Source organism: Phascolarctos cinereus, unplaced genomic scaffold (genome assembly GCF_003287225.1).
Source record: "Phascolarctos cinereus isolate Bilbo 61053 unplaced genomic scaffold, phaCin_HiC Scaffold_4;HRSCAF=312, whole genome shotgun sequence".
In the NCBI taxonomy this organism is placed as follows: domain Eukaryota; kingdom Metazoa; phylum Chordata; class Mammalia; order Diprotodontia; family Phascolarctidae; genus Phascolarctos; species Phascolarctos cinereus.
This window is the reverse complement of record NW_027555847.1, coordinates 465,748,432-465,767,353: the sequence shown is the minus strand read 5'-3', so window position 1 is coordinate 465,767,353 and position 18,922 is coordinate 465,748,432. Positions and strand designations below refer to the sequence as shown.

General features: G+C 40.6%; 2 protein-coding genes across 3 annotated transcripts in view; one reads left to right on the top strand and one right to left on the bottom strand.

Moving 5' to 3' along the window:
• Positions 1–12,993, top strand: part of TRIM55 (tripartite motif containing 55) — a 76,655-nt gene extending 63,662 nt beyond the window's left edge. For both annotated transcript variants that reach the window (XM_021002122.2, XM_021002120.2), the window contains one exon: positions 11,950–12,993. In XM_021002122.2, coding sequence (XP_020857781.1) covers positions 11,950–12,075 — 126 coding nt within the window. In that variant the 3' untranslated portion in view covers positions 12,076–12,993. The remainder of the gene's footprint in view (positions 1–11,949) is intronic.
• Positions 12,994–13,995: 1,002 nt separating this feature from the next.
• On the bottom strand, positions 13,996–16,311 carry CRH (corticotropin releasing hormone). Its single transcript, XM_021002119.1, has 2 exons — positions 16,020–16,311; positions 13,996–15,112 (listed from the first exon to the last, which is right to left on the bottom strand). Exon 2 carries the CDS (start codon positions 15,095–15,097, stop codon positions 14,501–14,503), a length of 597 nt encoding a protein of 198 aa, XP_020857778.1. The 5' UTR covers positions 15,098–15,112; positions 16,020–16,311; the 3' UTR covers positions 13,996–14,500.
• Positions 16,312–18,922: the final 2,611 nt, after the last annotated feature.

Below are 18,922 nucleotides of genomic sequence, written 5' to 3'. Positions count from 1 at the left end.
TAGGAAAATATTAGGAATATTTTAACTGATACAAGATACTTAAGTTAGATACTGGAAATGGAATCTCAAGTGTGATTTGATCACTGCATACCACAATTTCATAATCACAAGTGGGTCAGGCTGTTGTCATTCCAAGGGGCTAAAGCTTCAGTATGTCACTTCCTCTTGGATTGGCTTCCCCCCTTTTTTTTTTTAATAAACCACCACTAGTTCATAGGATCATAGATTTAGATTTGGGAGGGGCTTTGGACATCATCTAGTCTAGCCCCTTCACTGTGTAGATGAGAAACTGAAAACGAAAGAGGCTAATTGACTTGCCTAAGGTTTTGAACACAGGACCTCTGACTTCACATTCACCATTATTTCTAGTGCACCCCACTACATGTTGATGTCCATTTAATATGATGCCTTCTTATTGAATACCAGTCTTTCTTACTTCAAGGATTCATGATTTCCACAGTATGTGTACATTCTACCACAAGCTTAGCAGGATGCTTCTTGAATGACTGTAGCTAAAAAAAGTTCAACCTGGGATGGCCAATCATGGGATGATGAACCTCTAGCCTTAACACATCAGGTCCTCAAGTGACACTGGGCCTGGACATGAAAGCTTTCTAGTTAATAGTCTCTTTCAGCATGTCTTTCTTCTGCTGGCCTAGCCTTTGACAGCCTGGAGTCCCCCATGATGAAGAGTCACTGAAGGAAGTCAGTGGAGGGTTGGTCTTTTTGGTCTGGCTAAATGACAGTAGTAAGAGCTAACAACTAATACTTATTGTTATTTAATTGATTGATTGTGCCTTAAGGTTTGGGAAGCACTTTATGTAAATTATCCTTGTTCTAATCAGCCTGCATCTAGAGTGTTGTGTTTAGTGTCAGAAAACACAGTTTTAGGAAGAACATTGATTAGCTGGATAGTGTCCAGAGGAGGGTAACCAGGATGATAAAGGACTGTGAGTCAATTTCAAATGAGAGTCAGTTGAAGGACCCTGGGATGCTTATTCTGGAGGACAGATGATTCAGGAAGGACAAGGTACTGTGGATGTCAAGTATTTAATGGACCATCGTGTGAAATAAGGACAGCGAGGTGGTACAATGGATAGAGTGTCAGGCCTGGTCAGGAAGTCTGATTTCAGTTCTGGCCACAGACACTTACCAGCTATGTGACCCTGGGCAAGTTATTTAACCCTGTTTGCCTCAGTTTCCTTGTCAATAAAATGAACTCGAGAAGGAAATGACAAACCACCCCAGTATCTTTGCCAGGAAAATCCCAAATGGGGTCACAAAGAGTTGGACACAACAGACAAACAAATGACTGAACAACAACAATGAATATGCGTGAAAAATGGCCCAGACTGGCAGCCCTGGAAATTGAGGACGTAGCCTTCCCTAGATGCCTCTGCCTTCAAGAAAGTGGACTGACTAACACATTCAGTCCTGTGTGTTTAGTGGATCATTTAGGGCTGACTGCCTTGTAGGGAAAATAGCCAGCGCTTGTGCTAGGATGAAGGATTAAGGGAACCTTCATTCTCCAACCCTCCCCCCCAAAAAAAGATACTGGAAATGTCAACTATATCACCAAATCTAAAACATTGTTATGTTATCTCCTTGAGCATAATTTCCTTCCTAGTTTGCATTTTTGAAAAGAGGATGTGTTTGGAGTGAAAATCCTTTTCTAGGATTCTCTCTATCAAAAGGGGACAATATCCTCTCAATGTGGGCTAAACTGAGAAACTTTTCCTTGAAAGCTTCTAAACAGTTGAAGGCAACCTGCTGTTGTGGTTTCTTGTTGTGGCAGCACCGTCTCAAAGAATTCAGAGTCAGACCACCTCTAATCCAAGTACAAGCATTTATTGAGGATTGACACCCTTCAGAAGCAAGCTAGGTTCTTAGAGGAACCAGCAACTTAGTAAGACAAGACAGGCAATTTTATAGTGTAATGATGCTGATTACACAACCGAAATTATGAATATTAAAAAGGCAAGAGGGGATTATTAAGGGATTAGGTAATGAGGATGAGGCCCTTCTATGGTTCTGTGGTCATGCTGCTTTCTGATTGGCTAGCTGTTGTGGTCCTGTCTGGTCAAGATGAATAGTTAAGTATTGTGGTGCTGTCTTGGGCTAAATGGGTGGTGTGATTGTGGTTGAGTACAAGAACACACCTGTTCAAACATGAGAATTGAATCTGAGGGCAGAGGCTCACTGGGGCAGTGGCTATATTGAGTCTGGGGGCCTGTGGTATGGTTAAAGCTAGATTTGTGTGGTTAAGTCAGGACATGCCTGCTGTTCAGTGGGGCCCATAAAGAAGTTAGAATATTGAGGCTGGGGGCAGCTTAATTAGGATTCCATCATTGCTATGCCATTTTCCTGTACTCCATAATGAAGTCATATATCAAGAACCTAGTACAGGCAAGAGTATAGGTAACAGAGATGGGACAAGGCACAGTAGCTACCCTCAAGGAGTTTACAATCCAATTAAGGGCATTAGGCACCTCTAGAAATTTATAATATGTGTCAGATAGTAAGAATAAAAAATGAAAGGTTTAAATAAAATTCCATGGGAAATCTGAAGAGGAAGAAAACACTGTTAGTTGGTGTTAAGGGGTAGGAAATAAGGTGGGTCTTCAAGGAAGGGAATAAGTGTTTCCATAGCATCAACTATGTGCTTTTTTCCTTACAAAAATTTACTCATTTTGATCTCACAGCCTTGTGAGGGTGGGTATTGTTATTATCCCAATTTTACAGCTGAGGAAACTGAGGCGATTTGCCAGGGATCACACAGCTGATAAGTATTTGAGGCCTGATTTGAATTCAGGGCTTCCTGACTGTAGCCACAGCAATCTACCCACTGTGCCTCCCGATTCCTGGGAGGAAAGGATTTCACTGAAAATGTTTATGTCACTGTGGATGTGACATAAACACAAACAGGAAGATTAGAGAGTTTAAGATGAACATGGAGGCAGGTGAATAGCCTAGCTTAACCAGAATGTAGAGTTTATGAAAGGGGGGTAGTGAGAGAAGGCTAGAAAGGCAAGTCGGAAACAGGCTGTAGAGGGGTTTTATCCATTATTTGGGAAGTATTAGGGGAGCCACTGCAGATTTTTAAATAGAGCAACAGAAAAAGAAAACCGTGCATCGAAAATCATGAGGACAGCAGTGTAAAGGATGGATTAAGGAGGACACAGTCTGTATACTGGAAGACCATTAAGGAGATTGTTACAAAGGTCTAGGCAAGGCCCAATCCTCTACCCTGGATCAAGCTAGGCCCTGGAGGAGATGCACAGAAAAATAAAGCATGGTACCTGCCATCAAGGAGACTACAGTTATAATTTAGTAAAGGATGCAAGTTGTTGTTCAGTTGTTTTCAGTCATGTCTGACTCTTCGTGACCGCATTTGGGGTTTTCTTGGCAAAGATACTAGAAGGGTTTGCCATTTCCTTTTCCAGCTCATTTTACAGATGAGGAAACTGAGGCTACCAGAGTTAAGTGACTTGCCCAGAGTCACAACACTCATCTGGGGCAGCATTTGGACTCAGGAAGAAATGAGTCTTCCTGACTCCAGGCCCAGCACTTTGTGCACTATGGAGCCACCTAACAGCCCAAAGGAGGTAAAAAGAGAACACAAATCACAATAACATAAGCTAAAGCAAGGTAAGGGCTGAGGAAAGAACAAAGTACTTGGAGAATTCCTAGGAAGGAAAGATCCTTTCTGACTGAAGAATTAGGAAAGGCTTCATGGAAAGGATAGTATAGGAGCTAGGTCCTAAAAGCTGAGTAGGATTTATTGCTGATAACTTACAATTATTCAGTAGGGGTCTACCAGGAGCTCCTTTTTTTTTTTTAAACCACTGCTGATTTCCTAGATCATTTTTTGATCCACATGTGTATAACCTTGTCCCAAAGCCTATTGGTATGAGACTCTCTTTGTTGGTGAAAGTGAAGGTCCTGCCCTACGGGAGGATGGGGCAGAGTTGACAAAAGGTTAGCGTTCCACTTCTCAGCCTGTTCCCTTTTGGGGCTCTCCAAGTGAGAGTTCCCTTTGACTCCCTCCCCAGTGTCTCCCCACTCAGGACTCTTCAGAGACAGTACGTTTTTGGGGACTCATCAAGTTTGGAGTCTTGTTAAAGTGTGGAGTTGCTTTGGGTGCTCCTGGCTTCTGACTTCAAGAGAGAAGATGGAAGAGGCCAACTCCACTTCAGGATGCTGAAGGAAACGACTCTGGGAAGACATGAGAGGAGAAGGCAGTCTCCATCATGTCCCTATATCCAGTTTGTAACTAGAGACTCTGGGGAGTTTTCCCTTGGGTGACATCTAGGACACTTTCTTGATTGAGTTGATTTGCTTCCAATGAAAGAGCTCCTTCACTCTATGTATTCTCCTGTGTATACCTTCTGTGTTATGTTTTGCTATGATCTGGATAAATGGCTCTCTTTGCTATTTGCTATGTGTGTTCATTTGTGGAACTGGTGTAAGGTGGGAAAGGAGTCAAGTTTGGAGTGCCCCTTCCCTCCAGAAATGGCAAGTAGATCAAAAGTTAGATGGAACTCAGTCATATCCCCTAGATGAATAAAATTTAAGAGAACGTGTAGATATACTTCTAGCCCAGTTAACCTGAGGCTGAGGAGAGCAGAGAGTGGACTATGGCCTCAACCTCCTGCTTCCCCTCCTAGCAGGAATGAAAATCTCCCTTAGAGAAGGGTATGGGGAGAGGAGACTAGAGTTGTCTATTCTGCTTCCCTTCCAGCCACACACAAGAACAGTCCTTGCAATATGTGGGCCTCCTACACGCATTGGGCCCACTACTACCACACTTATTTGCGACATTTGGGTTTTGCCTCCTTCCCAAAGCTTGTACTTTATTCCAATTGGGAAATGGGATTTAATATACTCCCAGAAGAAACCTTTGGATTTAAGTTCTGAGCTTGAAAGTGAGTATCTGATCCTTAGGTCAAGTTTTTGTTTTCTGTTTAATTTCAAAAGAGCCAATGAATCTGTAGAGATTGCAGCTGCAAAGGAGAGTAAAAGTGAATAAGTTCTTCTCAAGTCACAGGCAACAGTCTAAAGAAAGTTTTGCGATATTTGTGTCCAGTAACGTGGAAAGTATGGAGGCTGCCCAAGAACCCAGTACAGGGTGATAACTGTACCAGACTTGCTGCTCTAGCTTTCAGTGGATAAAAAGCTGTTTTATTCATCACTTTTCCCATTATCTTACTCCTTATACCCAATCTCAATTAAGTCCATATAATGTTATATGTGTTTTACTGAAATAGCAAGGCCCATTTGCAATGTAAAAATTACCTCTCTGAACCAGGAGACTTCAGAGAGCAGCAGAGACAGGAGGTAGTAGGGAAAAGAGGAGTGAAACTTGGTTGAAAAGGGGGACAGGTAATTGATACCTGAAAAGGAGAAAGAGTTGCTTGAAAGGAGCCTTTTTTCAAATGACTTGAACTGTATTATCTCATTTTTAGATTTTGGGATCCCTTGTGCCTAGTACAATTTCCAGCACACAGTAACTACTTAACAAATACTTGTTATCAACAAAACTTCACTTCTGTTTCTAAAAATAACAAATGATTTATCTTTGAAACTCAAAGTTTCATTTTGCATGTTGCCTGGAGTCCATTTGAAAATGTTTTTAGATTAGGAAATTCATGTCAGAATATGTGTGTTCATGTCTCTTACTTTTGATTGAACTGCATTTATTTCCACATTTTTTTTCCTGAGTAAATTAAATTCTACAAGCCGAAACTTTATACTGTGGCCCTAAAATGGTCATTAGCTTCTAATACTTATTGTTTGTTTGTTTTTACTTTTTGGTGAGGCAGCTGGGGGTTAAGTGACTTGCCTGGGGTCACACAGCTAGTTAAGTGTCAAGTGTCTGAGGCTGGATTTGAACTCAGGTCCTCCTGACTCCAGGACCAGAGCTCTATCCTCTGTGCCACCTAGCTGCCCCTTTCTGTTTAGTCTTTCAAAGGGACTTCAGTTGTTTTAGCTTTGGGTTTTGGGTTACAGAGTAGGAGTTGAGTATAAGCTCCTTGAGGGCAGAGACTGTCTCATTTTTGCATTTGCATCCATGACACTTAGCATAGTACCTGGCACCTAGTAGGTACTTACCAAATGTTTGTTGATTGATGGAAACACTTGGGAATGGCACGGCATTGTAGTGACTAAATGCTAAGTTCAAACTCACATCATCACAAGATAGACAAGAGAGCTTTGTGATGCACCTGTGTGTCCTAGCATGCTTGGTGGGAAGCAACCTCGGTGTCTAAACCTTATATGACAGGTGGTTATCTATAAGAGAAGATAAGTTACCCATCTCTCTGTTACGCTTTGGACCTTGAGAAAATCACATGGACAAAGGGAATACGCTCCCTTTTCACTGTCTTGTACTGTATTAAAATACATCACATTTATCAATTCACTTAAGGCTTAATGGTGACACATCACAGAATTATGTGGTTATTGTTGTTACCTGTTATATACAATCTTCACTGAGAATGAAGGCTTTACACCTCTCTTCCCATTTCCTTCCATCCTCCCTCCTCTTTTCCTTACACCTTCCCTGCCCCTTTCTTTGCACTACTTTCCTCTTGCCTTTTACCTCTTCTTCCTTTCCTTCCCTGTCATCCCTTTCTTCCATCCTTTCTCCCTTTCTTTCACTCTCCCCCTTCCCTTCTACTCCTCCCTGACTCAAACTTAGACCAAAGTATAAAATTCAGAAATAACCAATGACTGATACCCACTGTTCCTTTTTCCCTTGGTTCCCAGACTAAACTCTACAACAGTATGCACTTTCAGTAGCAGAAATAATAAACAATCAGTGCTCCACATTCATCTTCCTGAGGTTTGCAATAAGCTCAGCTCTTCAACTTGGCAGGATTAGGAAAATCCAAAAGCATTTTACAAATAGCCAACAAGGGAAAAAGGAAGGAAAAAAGGGCATTTCTTGGTATGTGAGAGATGCACCATAAACGCTGATTTTAATTTAAAAAAATAAAACAAAGGCAGAGTAAAATTTTGGTGATGTTTCAGGAAAAACTCTTGGGTCTGACTTGATTTGCAGTGTAAAAAGGAAAAAAGAAATAATATTTTATGATCCTCCATAAATCAATATGCCACTGCATCTTGGAGAAAACCTGGATTCTACTGAGAAACAGTATGACTGGGCAAACTATAATGGGAATAGGCTGAGGGGATTGAATCCCTGAGCTATAGAGTCCTTTCTATAAAAGATAAGCAAAACAAATACTATTTTGTCAAGTTGTCTTTCTTGCAATGAAGTGTGCCTAAGCAGAAATAACACCCCAGCTGAGCCCTGAATGGTGAAAAGGGAGTTATGGGGATCTGTTTATTTTGCAACTTAAAAGTATTAAGGCAGAGGAAGGTTTCACACACATTTTAGTGGAGCCAGTATTTATACTTTTGTTCCTGAGTAGGGTCAAGGAGGCTCTGAGCTAGCCTTGTGGACTCAGGGCACATTTCCAGCCCTTTCACTGTAGGCCCCAGTATGGCCTCTCTGTCACTTACTTCAGCTTGCTTCTCCATGGGATAGATTCATGAGATTTCTCTCTTCCCAGGTTACTGAAAAAAACTAAATAAAAATAAATATCAAGAAATTTAGATGTGTGAAATGATAAATATGAACATTTTAGAGCCAACTATTAAGGGCTAAGGACATCAAAATGTTAAAATTTAAGTAGGGTTTTGGCATCTAGTATAGAGATAATTTTTTTAACAGTGCTTTCTTCACAAAAACTCTGTGAAAGGTGATCAAGTATCATATTCTTATTTTGCAGCAAATGGGGAAACTGAGCCTCAGAGAAGGAAAGTAACAGAGCCAGGGTCACACAGTTAGGGTCAGAGCAAAGACTAGAAGCCAGGTCTCCTGACTATCTGTCTGGTGTTCTTCCCACCTCAGATGTGTCCTGGTATAGAGAGATATCACAGTGGCTGGAGAGCAGTAGCTTCCTCTCCTCCCACCCCCAAGACTCTTCCATCTTGGGTTTTCCAAGAGGTTCTTTCCTTCAATAGTCTCACATAGGTTTTTCTAGAACAACTTCCATAGAAATTCTTTCTAGTCAGGAGCTTCCTGTAAGGAAAATTTGACCTTGTCACAGTGGTAGACAGAATTCAGTATACATTCGGAAAAGACTAGTCTAATTACTATTTCACACCAATCATCTACTTAGTTCATTTGGTCTTGCCTATAAGCTTAATGGAGCAGCTAGGTAGCACAGTGAATAGAGCACCAGGTCTGGAGTCAGGAAGATTCATCTTTCTGAGTTCAAATCTGGCCTCAGACACTTACTAGGTGTGTGATCCTGGGCAAATGATTGAACCCTGATTGCCTCAGTTTCCTCGATCTGTAAAATGAGCTGGAGAAGGAAATGGAAAAACACTCCAGTATCTTTGCCAAGAAAACCCCAAATGGGGTCATGAAGAGTCAAATATGACTGAACAACAATAACAAATAAAGTGATTGACAGCCCAGTGATTTTGGTAAAGATGTTAGAGTAGAGTGGAGAAATTATGTGAGGTAACAGTAATAAACACATGTTGTAATAGCTAGCGTTTATATAGTACTTTAAAACTGACAAAGTGCTTTACATATATTATATCATTTGATCCTCACAACAAACCAGTGAGATAGATGTTATTGTTAAATCCATTTTACAGATGAGGAAATCGAAGTTGAGAGAGAGGTTAGTAACTTGCCTAGGACCACCCAATTAGCAATCTGAGACAGAATTTGAACTCAAGACTTGTGTAGTCCAAGTCCAGCATGCTGTCCACTGCACCACCTAGCTTATTCTTAGTACTTTAGGAATAGGGACTGGTTCTGTGATTTCATTGATATCGGGTGATGAAATTCCCTCATCTTGATGTAGGTTGGCACCTTTTCTGCAATTTATAGTCTTAGAAAGTTGCCCAGAGAAGAGGTGTCAAACATCCACATCCCCTTCCCCTATAACACTCCTGACACATTAAAATGTATTTGGGAAATATTTAACAAAATAAATAAAAATACAATAAACAAACATAGATAACATTACATTTTGAAACTAAGTTAATATGTGGCTTTCAAGGACCCTTCTGCACAGATTAGTGGCCCTGTTTCTATATGAGTTTGACACCACTGGCCTAGAGCACCGAGAGGTTAAGTAAATTACGGAGGGTCACTCAGCCAATTTGGGTCACAGGTGGGACTTCAGTTTAGGTCTTACTGACTTGGAGATGAATTATCTTTCCACTGTACCATGTTGCCTTTCAAATATATATACATACACACACACCTACACATATATACATATATACATATATATACATATATGTATGTATATATATTGCATACATTGCACACGTATATATATATACATAATTATATACACCTATGTATGTATGCCATATGTTTTTATACATACACACATATAAGCTATTGAGCACACTTAAGGTGTTCTGCTGAACAATCTTAAATATAAAAACATGTGCATATGTGCATGTATTTTGTTTTTGTTTAGTCATTTTACAGAGAGTCAACAGCTCTCTGTGACCCCATCTGAAGTTTTCTTGGTAAAGATACATGAGTGGTTTGCCATTTCCTTCTCCAGCTTATTTTATAGGTGAGGAAATTGGGGCAAGTCAAAGCTAAGTGACTTGTTCAGGGTCACATAGCTAGTAAATGTCTGGGGCCAGATTTGAACTCAGAAAGATGAGTCTTCTTGACTCCAGGCCTAGTACTCTAACCACTGCACAACCTGGCTGTCTTAAAACATATGTATATACATACATATTTACATGTACATGTGTATATACGCATATGTATACACACACATATAGATATATTGATTTAAAGCCACAAATTGTTTAGAAAGAGCATTGGATTCAGTGTGAGGATCTGGGATTGAATTTTGGTCCTGCCATTTACTAACTATGTGACTTTGGACAAATTGCTTAACTTTCCTGGTCTTCCATTTCTTCATTTGTCAGAAGAGGGAGTTTGGGCCAGGTGGACTTTATGGTCCCTTACAAATTGAAGTCTTGCATATGATCTTATATCCTAGAAAGGTTGAGTGGAAAGACATGGTTTGTACTTTACAACCAGGCACTGAGTTCATGGGCCTGTCAGAAACAGACGATTAATTGAACGGTGAGTTCTAAGAAGTAGATCCAGGCATACAAATGTATAAAGAAAATCCACAATAACTTGGTAACCTACTTTTTAAGCCTGATGCCATCCAGTGCTGTGCTGACTAGCGGGGCCTGAAAGATGACTGGGGCCTTCCTCACTTAGGATCAAGGAACAGCTGTATTGTTGGGAAGACTCTTACTTATTAAATTCTTGAACATGTGGAACTTTCTCTGGGCACCATCCAAAAGTACTCATTTAGGTTAGAGCATGTAGTGAAGAGCATTCCAGACTCTTCTGTGTCATTCCAGCCTATTTTAAGAGAAGGTAATGAGCTATCTTCAACAAAAAGGGATTTTGCATGTATGAGTGTTGCAACTTCATGCCTGGGGCTTTGCAGTTGTCGAATGCAAGCATTTATTTCCCTCATCGGTTACAATATCATTCTGAACTAGTAGGGCAGCTTTAAGCAATCTAGAGTATAATATTTTTTTTTTTGGCAATTGGGGTTAAGTGACTTGCCCAGGGTCACACAGCTAGTAAGTTTCAGGTGTCTGAGGGCGGATTTGAACTCCGGTCCTCCTGACTTCAGGGCCGATGCTCTCTCCACTGCACCACCTAGCTGCCCCGAGTATAATATTTTAAAATGCTGTTTTCCCTCACTTTCTTTTTTCCCCTGGTTTTCATAGGAAGAATTGGGCTCATTAATAGGCCTTCAAATTTAGGGAGATCACCATTTGTAATATAATGAAAGTTTCTTATAAAAGTTTCCCATAATATTCAATGATATTTTAAAAATATCTTATAAAAAATAGCAAAACTCCTTTTAAAAATTTTCAATAAAGGGCAGCTAGGTGGTGCAGTGGATGGAGCCCAGGACCTGGAGTCAGGAGTATCTGAGTTCAAATTCGGCCTCAGACACTTGATACTTAACTAGCTGTGTGACTCTGGGCAAGTCACTTAACCCCATTGCCTAGGGCCCCCCCCAAAAAAAGTAAAAAAACCCTAGTTCTCTAGAAAACAACATCAAGTTTGAATATACTTGATTACTACAAGTGAGCTTTTATTGATCATGAACTTGAAAATAAAACCCTGTGAATGCCGTTATCTTTAAATTATGTTGTACTTTTCTGATCCTCATTGCATTGGGTTTTATTGTTTGGGGGCAGAAGGGAAGGACAATTCATGCCTTCCATGACTTGTTAAAAGCAAACCCTGAAGTTTTGGAAGAACCAATACCAAGGACATTGTAGTCCCTGGTAGAAACTTTTTGCTTTTAGTATCATGGACAGAAGTATGTACTCACCTACTGGGAGATACTGAAACTTTGGAGTGTTCATCTTTGCTAAGGCTGCTTAATTCTGTTATCTTTTCTCAGTTTAAACTTCTACTGATTTCAGTGTGATCTGTAAGAACCCAATGTGATCAGTAAGACTTGTAAAACTGACTCTTCTCTAAAACAAACAAACAAACAAACAGAACAAAGCACCCTGGGCTCCTTTCATAAGGCTCAAGACATTCCCTTCACTGCTTTCAGTGAAGTGCTATGTTACTGCTGGCCCTTCTTTGGCTTATAAACACCTTTTCTTTCACAGTCCATTATCAGTTGGGCCTGTTTTCTGAGTTTCTCATAGCTTTTTGTCCTTTCAATAATAATAATTATTGTCATCATCATTGTTATCGCATTCTATATAATTACTGATACCACCCTTTTCCCTTGCTCTAAATTACCTTCTTTGTTTAAAAAAAAAAAAAAAACTAGACCAACTCAAATACACCCTGTGTTTCCCTCTTCCTTTGATACAGATTTTCTTCTTTTACAGATCAGGACTGACTGCTCTGCTCCCCAGGGCCAAGTGGAAGGTGCTTCAAGGAGCAGTGATGGAACTGAAAATGAACCAGCCCGCCATATCTTCTCTTTTTCCTGGTTAAACTCTTTGAGTGAATGATGTTCATTCCAGCTGCTACCTCTCTGTCTGCTTGGCTAAGGGACAGAGGCAGCAGGTGACCTAGATGGAATGAATATGAAATAGTGAATGAATGGGACCTCTGAATGAGTTTTCTGCAAAAAGCTTTGATTCCATGTTAGTTACCTAACACTTAGAGGGGGTGGGGAGAGTACTTTGTGGAACTCGCTGCCACAACAAGGAGAAAAATGAGATGATCTTGTTAAAATGCTGTATAAGGACATTTTATAAAGGTGTGCATGTATGTGTTTGTTAGTGTGTGTGTGTGTGTGTGTGTGTGTGTGTGTGTGTGTGTGTGTAACAAAACCCTTAGTGGGAAAATGCTAAGAAAAACAAGCAAAACCTGTTGTTTTGTTATGATTATAATAGGTTTTATACTCCTTTTTCTTTTTGATGTCATTGGTCAATGAACATGTATTTTGTGTTTTAATTTACAAGTGGTTAATTTAGCAATTTATTTCCAAGAGGCAAACATCATTGACCAAAGCCATGAAATGACTGAAAAAAAAAACAACCTTTTTTTTGTAGTGCTAGATACTTCTACTTCCTTACACTTGCAAAATGTCCATTGAATTAGGGACATTTTTTTTATAACCCAAAAGACTATAGGGTTGAGATACATATCAGGGGCTAGTATACCTCTTTCAGTATTATTCCAGTCTCAGGTTTAGGTATTTAGAAAATCTGTTCCTTAGGTAAGGGAGACCTTTCAGAAGAAACTGTCTACTTTCTTACATAACTACTTAGGAGTCAAGGTAGTATATTGCATAAATGCTGCATGGATTTAAACATATTTTTCAAGTCACATTTTGTTTGACACACCATAAATGAATTCTTTGGAGCATGGCTGTAATTCTCCTATGTATGAACTACTAAATAAATGTGAATTTTTTAAACTTATAGTCTGATAAGGCTTTTTCTTTGCTGTACCCCCCCCCCCCCAGTTTGTTTGGTGAAGTCATTAAGCAAATGTATTTACAAGGAAAAGAAGATGCTTCTTCATATAAACAAAAATTAGCTTTGAACCATTAACAAGTTGATCTTTTTATTGTTGTTGTTACTGTAATTCAGTTATGAAATGTACCTAGGCAGATTAATTGTGAAACTGAACTCTTTGGAAATATTCTATTTTAAGGATGAAAAGAAGTAGTTTATATTCCTGTGAACTAGGGTGATTAGACTTGGGATATTTATGAGAATGGAGAATATTTGTGGAGTTTTAAAAACTAAAGATCTTACATAAACTATTTCACCCAGAAATATTTTTGACAAGTGCCAATTTACATATTACTTTCTTTAATAGCTTTCAGTGGCAACATGCTGCCAGTTTTCTAGTACTAGGATAGCTATGGTTTTAGTTAACACCTTAGAAAAAGAGATCACTTTAGGCTAAGAAATCTTGATGAAGCAGAGATGAATACACTTTTTTGTTTTGCTAAATTAAACCATGTTATTTTATAGTGATTCTTGGAGATGTATATCTTTTTATTTCCCTCTCTCTTCATCTCACTCCCCCCACACACTCTCCTTTTTCTATCTCACCCCCACACAAAACTATCTTAAATATAATAGGTGGTAGGTTTTAAAAGCATTGTCATTATGAACCAGTTTTTCATCTCAGCTGCATTTCATGGAACCATGGATGTCAGAGCTGAAAGCACCTTCAAAATCTAAGGAAACTGTACACTTATCCTAAGGTCATAATGCTAGCCAAAGGCCTCTGCATCATCGTAGAAGCTGTTGTTAAGGCTCTCCCAGCATACGTAGTTTGTGTAGAAATGAAAACTCTGGAACACTTTTCTCTCTGTTTTCTTTGTGATAAAGGGAATAGGGTGGGGAGAAAAGGAGAAACTCTTTTCTTCGTGTGTAAAAACACAAGAGAAAATATAGATGAACCCATCATGACCTTTGCAGCTTTTATTAAAAATATAAATATTCAACATTCTTTTACACAACCAGATCGACTGAGGGCTGGAAAGATGTTTTATTATGACAATGTTTACAAGAAAAAAAATTGATTCAGAAGAACTTACACGGTTTCCCCGCCCAACCACCCTGAGTCCAGGAAGAAAAGCTCTCTCCTTGACTTTAGAACACAAGCTTAATAAGCTTACTTTCCTCTGCTCCTTCAACACGTTTCTTCAAAGGTCTACACCTGTACTAACTACACCACTACAATAACTTGGAGATGGAAAATAAAATCACGAAGGACAATTTTCTTGTTACTGCACTTAAATACACTTCGTGCATGCTACTTAAGGGATATAGGCTCTCTCAGTGTACATCCTCTATGTGTCAAGCTATATAAAAATAAACAAATGATATCAGAGCAGCACTATGGTACAGAATACTGTATTTTTTTTCTTTTTGTGCTAAATGCAAAATCTCTTTGGCAAAACGGGATGTCTCACTTTCCAATAATCTCCATCAATTTCCTGTTGCTGTGAGCTTGCTGAGCTAACTGTTCGGCCCGGGCCATTTCTAAGACTTCTCGGAGGAGGTGGAAAGTCAGATCCAGGGAAATGGGAGGTTCTTCCGACCGCTTCTCCCTCTCCATCGCCTCCCGCTGCTCGCTGTAGGTACTCTCAGCTCCTCCCTCCCCTAGATCTGCCTGGCTGTCCAGGGAACGCTGTGGGAGTTGCAGGTGCTGGAGGCGCTGGACGGCCCCTCGGAAAAAGTTGGAGACGGAGACATCAGGGGAGAAGTGGCTACCAGGGTTGCTGCCAGGGGAGGAGGGGGAGGATGAGGACAGGGAGGAGAAAGAAGCAGCGGGACTCTTGTTGAGGTTGCCCAGACGCAGGAAGTATTCTTCTCCCATGCGGAGCAGGAGAGGCAGGGGCTGCTGCTGATTCGGCGGCGGTGGAGGCGGCTGGAAGAAGTCCAGGGGCTGAGCTGCGGGCCCCATGGACGACGCGGAACCCTTGCTGATGAGAGCTCTGCATTCTTGGCAGGGCAGGAGCGTAACCAGCAGGATCCCGATAGACACAAGAAGCTGGAGCTTCATGGTCGGGGCGCTGATCTGCAGCACAAAGGATAGAGGATAGGAGGGAAGAAAGGAACGAAAAGAGAGGGAAAGAAGGAGAGAGGAGAGAGGGGGGAAGAAAAAAGGAAAGGAAAGAAAGAGACAAGGTGTGAAGTTTAACTGAGCTGAGAGAAGGAATTCCATCTCCGTCTCTGTGACTTTCTACACACTTACACATGACACCCTAACATAACACAGCACAACTCAACACTGCGCAACGCAACACCTCCGATTCCTGCAACGGCCTTAGATAGAAGCTGGGAATGGGCGTCTCTAAGCTTGCTATGGGCGCTGTCCTCGGTACTGAAGCTTTGGTAGCAACCAAAGTCACCTGCACTCCAGCAGGCCCCAAGCTCTCTGAATTGTTTCTTTTCTCTGCCAGATGGCCGAAGGTGCGGCCCCAGGGTGTTTTTGCCCACTGTATAACCCCCAAGACTGGATTCTCTGAGCACAACTGCTGGGCTAAGCGCGACCAAAGAGACGTTACGTGCTCTGCTTTTTCAGGATGTAATATAAAGAGGAAACTTTTTGCTAAAACTATGTAGATAAGTAGCCTCAGGCTCTCACTCTTCCTTCTCCTCCTTTCCAACTTGGTTTCTGCCCCATCCTCCCTCCCTCAACCAGGGGCTCCTTTTCTAAAAAGTGAGTGAAAAGCCTTTGAGATATTTTGATGGTGAAAAACACCCGTTTGGTTTGTGATTGTTGCTTTGGGGTTGGTATTCTTTCTCAGATAGCAGACACTTATCAGAAATATATAGATATACTTAGAGACATAACCTGCATAAATACAAGCACACACAAAGACACATTTCGGTCAAAGTAGGGCTCGCCGAGCACGTTAACACGCCTAAAGCAGGGAAAAGTTTTCGGTGAGTCTGAAGCCGTGTATCAGGTTTCTCCCTACCTTCAGAGCTGCTTCTGCAAATGAGTGGGGTAGCCGACGCCTCTCAGCTCCAGAGGGAGGAGACTGAAGCTTTTCAGGTGCTCCTTCTGTGTCTCTGAGTCGTCTCTTCCCCGGACTTGGGATCAGATTTTCTTCTAATCAGAGCTTGGTTGCGGGATTTTTATAGCTTAGACCCTCTTATGGAATCACGCAGTACTTGCCTAATAAGCTGACGCTTTCTTGACAGCTAGATTGCGTGCTCGATCTGCTCCTGAATAAATCATGGGGTCCTTCCGAACAGCAATGGGCAAAGTTTTGCTATCACAACACAGAATCTCACATCCAATTATATCAACAGATATTTATCGCCTCTTTGGTGACGTCAACCATCCTTAAATTGGAAGAGCTGCTCATGACTTGCCCATTGACAAAAAAACTTGAATGAGATTTCCCAAGTGTGAAAAGGTACTGACCTATTACTATGAATGGCTAAACTGGGGGTAGGAGAGCATTTGGAGTGTTGGGGGACAAGAAAGGATTGGGGGGTCAGCAATCAAACTACAACTGTGCAGGCTTTACTCTCTCCCCTTTTTAGCATCTGAAAGTATTCCTTTGCTAATTTAAAAACTTTCCATCTTTTCCCAGCCTAAAGAGAAGAGCAGGAAGATAGATTTGCTGGAATATCCAGCATCTGCTTCTGACATTTTTGATAGTTGAAAAACATTATAATCTGAAGCCAAGACTTATAATTCACTCCAACCATAACCTGTGAGACAAGAGTCAAAACTGTTGGAAAAACGCCCAGAGGTATCCACATAATGAATGAGCTACCACTGGACAGATAATCTGGTGCATAGCAAGAATTATAAGTTCTCTAGGAATTCCACTGTTCCTCTAGATCGAAATTTGTATGTCTATTCATTACTAGATTCCTTGATCCTATCCAGTTAGATAGGGACTAACTCAATAAAAGATATATACATATATATATATATATATATATATATATATCTTTCTACTGAGTTTGTGTATGTTTGTGTATGTTCTACTCTGTGTGTGTGTGTGTGTGTGTGTGTAGAGAGAGAGACAGACAGAGAAAGAGAGAGCAAGAGAGAGAGAGGGAGAGAGAGAGAGAGTTGTTTAGTCATTTTCAGTTATAGATATGCCAAACAGGTGGACAAACACACCCATATCATTATCAACTCCCAATCTGTTCTCATCCCTCAGTAAGATTAAAGACTAGATATGGAGTTGTCTTTGTAAGCAGTAGTCACTTTCGATATAACTAGTTATGGTCTTAAACACCGTGGCAATAGCCCACTTCTCAATGATGGCAAACTCAAAATTACCAAAAGAAAACATATTATAGGAAGGAAATTTTTCATTAGGACTCCTATTATTAGTTGCGCTATGAGTGTCTGAGGAAATAAAATTATGTGCCTTCACATTATCAAAGAAAAATATGTTTGTGAAATTATAATTAATTTTGAACTAAATTCATACTATCATATCTGTGGGTGCTAGATGGTACTACTCAACTCACTGATTTCATCCCATTAAAAAATGCAACCATGGAAGTTACCTTTAAGTATATTAATAGATGTCAGGCTTATAAGTCCAGACTGTGATGTCTGAGTCAATTCAGTTTATAGATATCCCTAAAGATATTTATCCAAGATTTCTACAATCCTCATTTCTATTTTCTCTCTGCATTTTTCCTCCTAGTTGAAATGATAAACATTTTATGTTTAATTCATCGCCCGTATTTTGTATATTCAGGCTATAATTTTCAGAGGGAAAGAAAGAGAAAGGGAGGGAAGGAGAAAGAGGGAAGGGAAGGGAAAAAAGAGACAGATAATGGAGGAGGAGGAGGAATGGGAAGGAAGGAAAGAAGGATGTCAACAAGCATTTATTAAGAACTACTATATGCCAGGCACTGTGCTAAGCACTGGAGATACAAATACACCAAAAACTTAGACCATGCCCTCAAAGAGCTCATATTTTAATGGAAGAGACAATATGCAAAAAAAAAAGTACATAAAAATATATACAGTGCAAATGGAAAGTCATCTCAGAAGGAAGACACTGGCAATGGAGGGAAGGTGGGTTACAGGAAAGGCCTCCTGCAGAAGGTGGGATTTGATCTGAGTCTTGGAAGAAGCCCGAGAAGCCAGGAGGCAGAAGTGAGGAGGGACCCCATTCCAGGCATGAGGGACAGCTGATGAAAAAGGCACAGAGTCAGGAGAGGGAGGAAGGAAGGAAGGGAGGGAGGGTGGGAGGAAAAAAAGGAAGGAAGGAAGGGAGGGAGGGAAGAAGGAAGAAAGGGAAGGAGAAAAGGAATGAATGAAGGAAAGAAAACCTGAGGATCCAAGCTCATTTGCCTGAGTCTTTCCTCATTGATAATGATTATTCAATACTCCATGCCTGTGTGAGTTGGTGAGAACTCAGGAGAAGAGAGAGCCTTGTTTTCTGGCTTCCTTGTTCAAGAGAGAAGACATATGGTTCCAGATTCTCTTCAGGAAGAGGGCCCTGAAGAATAATCAGTCTCCACCAATAAGGAGAGGGTTATGTAAATGAGCTTTGATCCTTGGGCTACAGAAAGAAGGAAGGGGAGAGGAGGGGAGGGGAGAGGAGAAAAAGAGAAAGGGTGGGGAAGGAAAAGAAAGTTGGAACTTGTTTTCTTGAGAAGTTGGCCTGCATTTGGTGTCCCCATTTGGAAGCTGGTTTCACCCAGAGGAGTAAGTTGAGAGGGTTGTGCAGAATAGGAAAGACTTGAATTGTTAATGGATTATAATGGGAGATTGTTATGCAAAGGGAAAATTCTGATGCATTTTGCATGTTGGTAGGAAATGTTTTGGACTCCATTACCATGACTTTTTTTTAGTCTGTGTTTTTGTTTTTAATGGTAGTAAAAGGTTTTACTG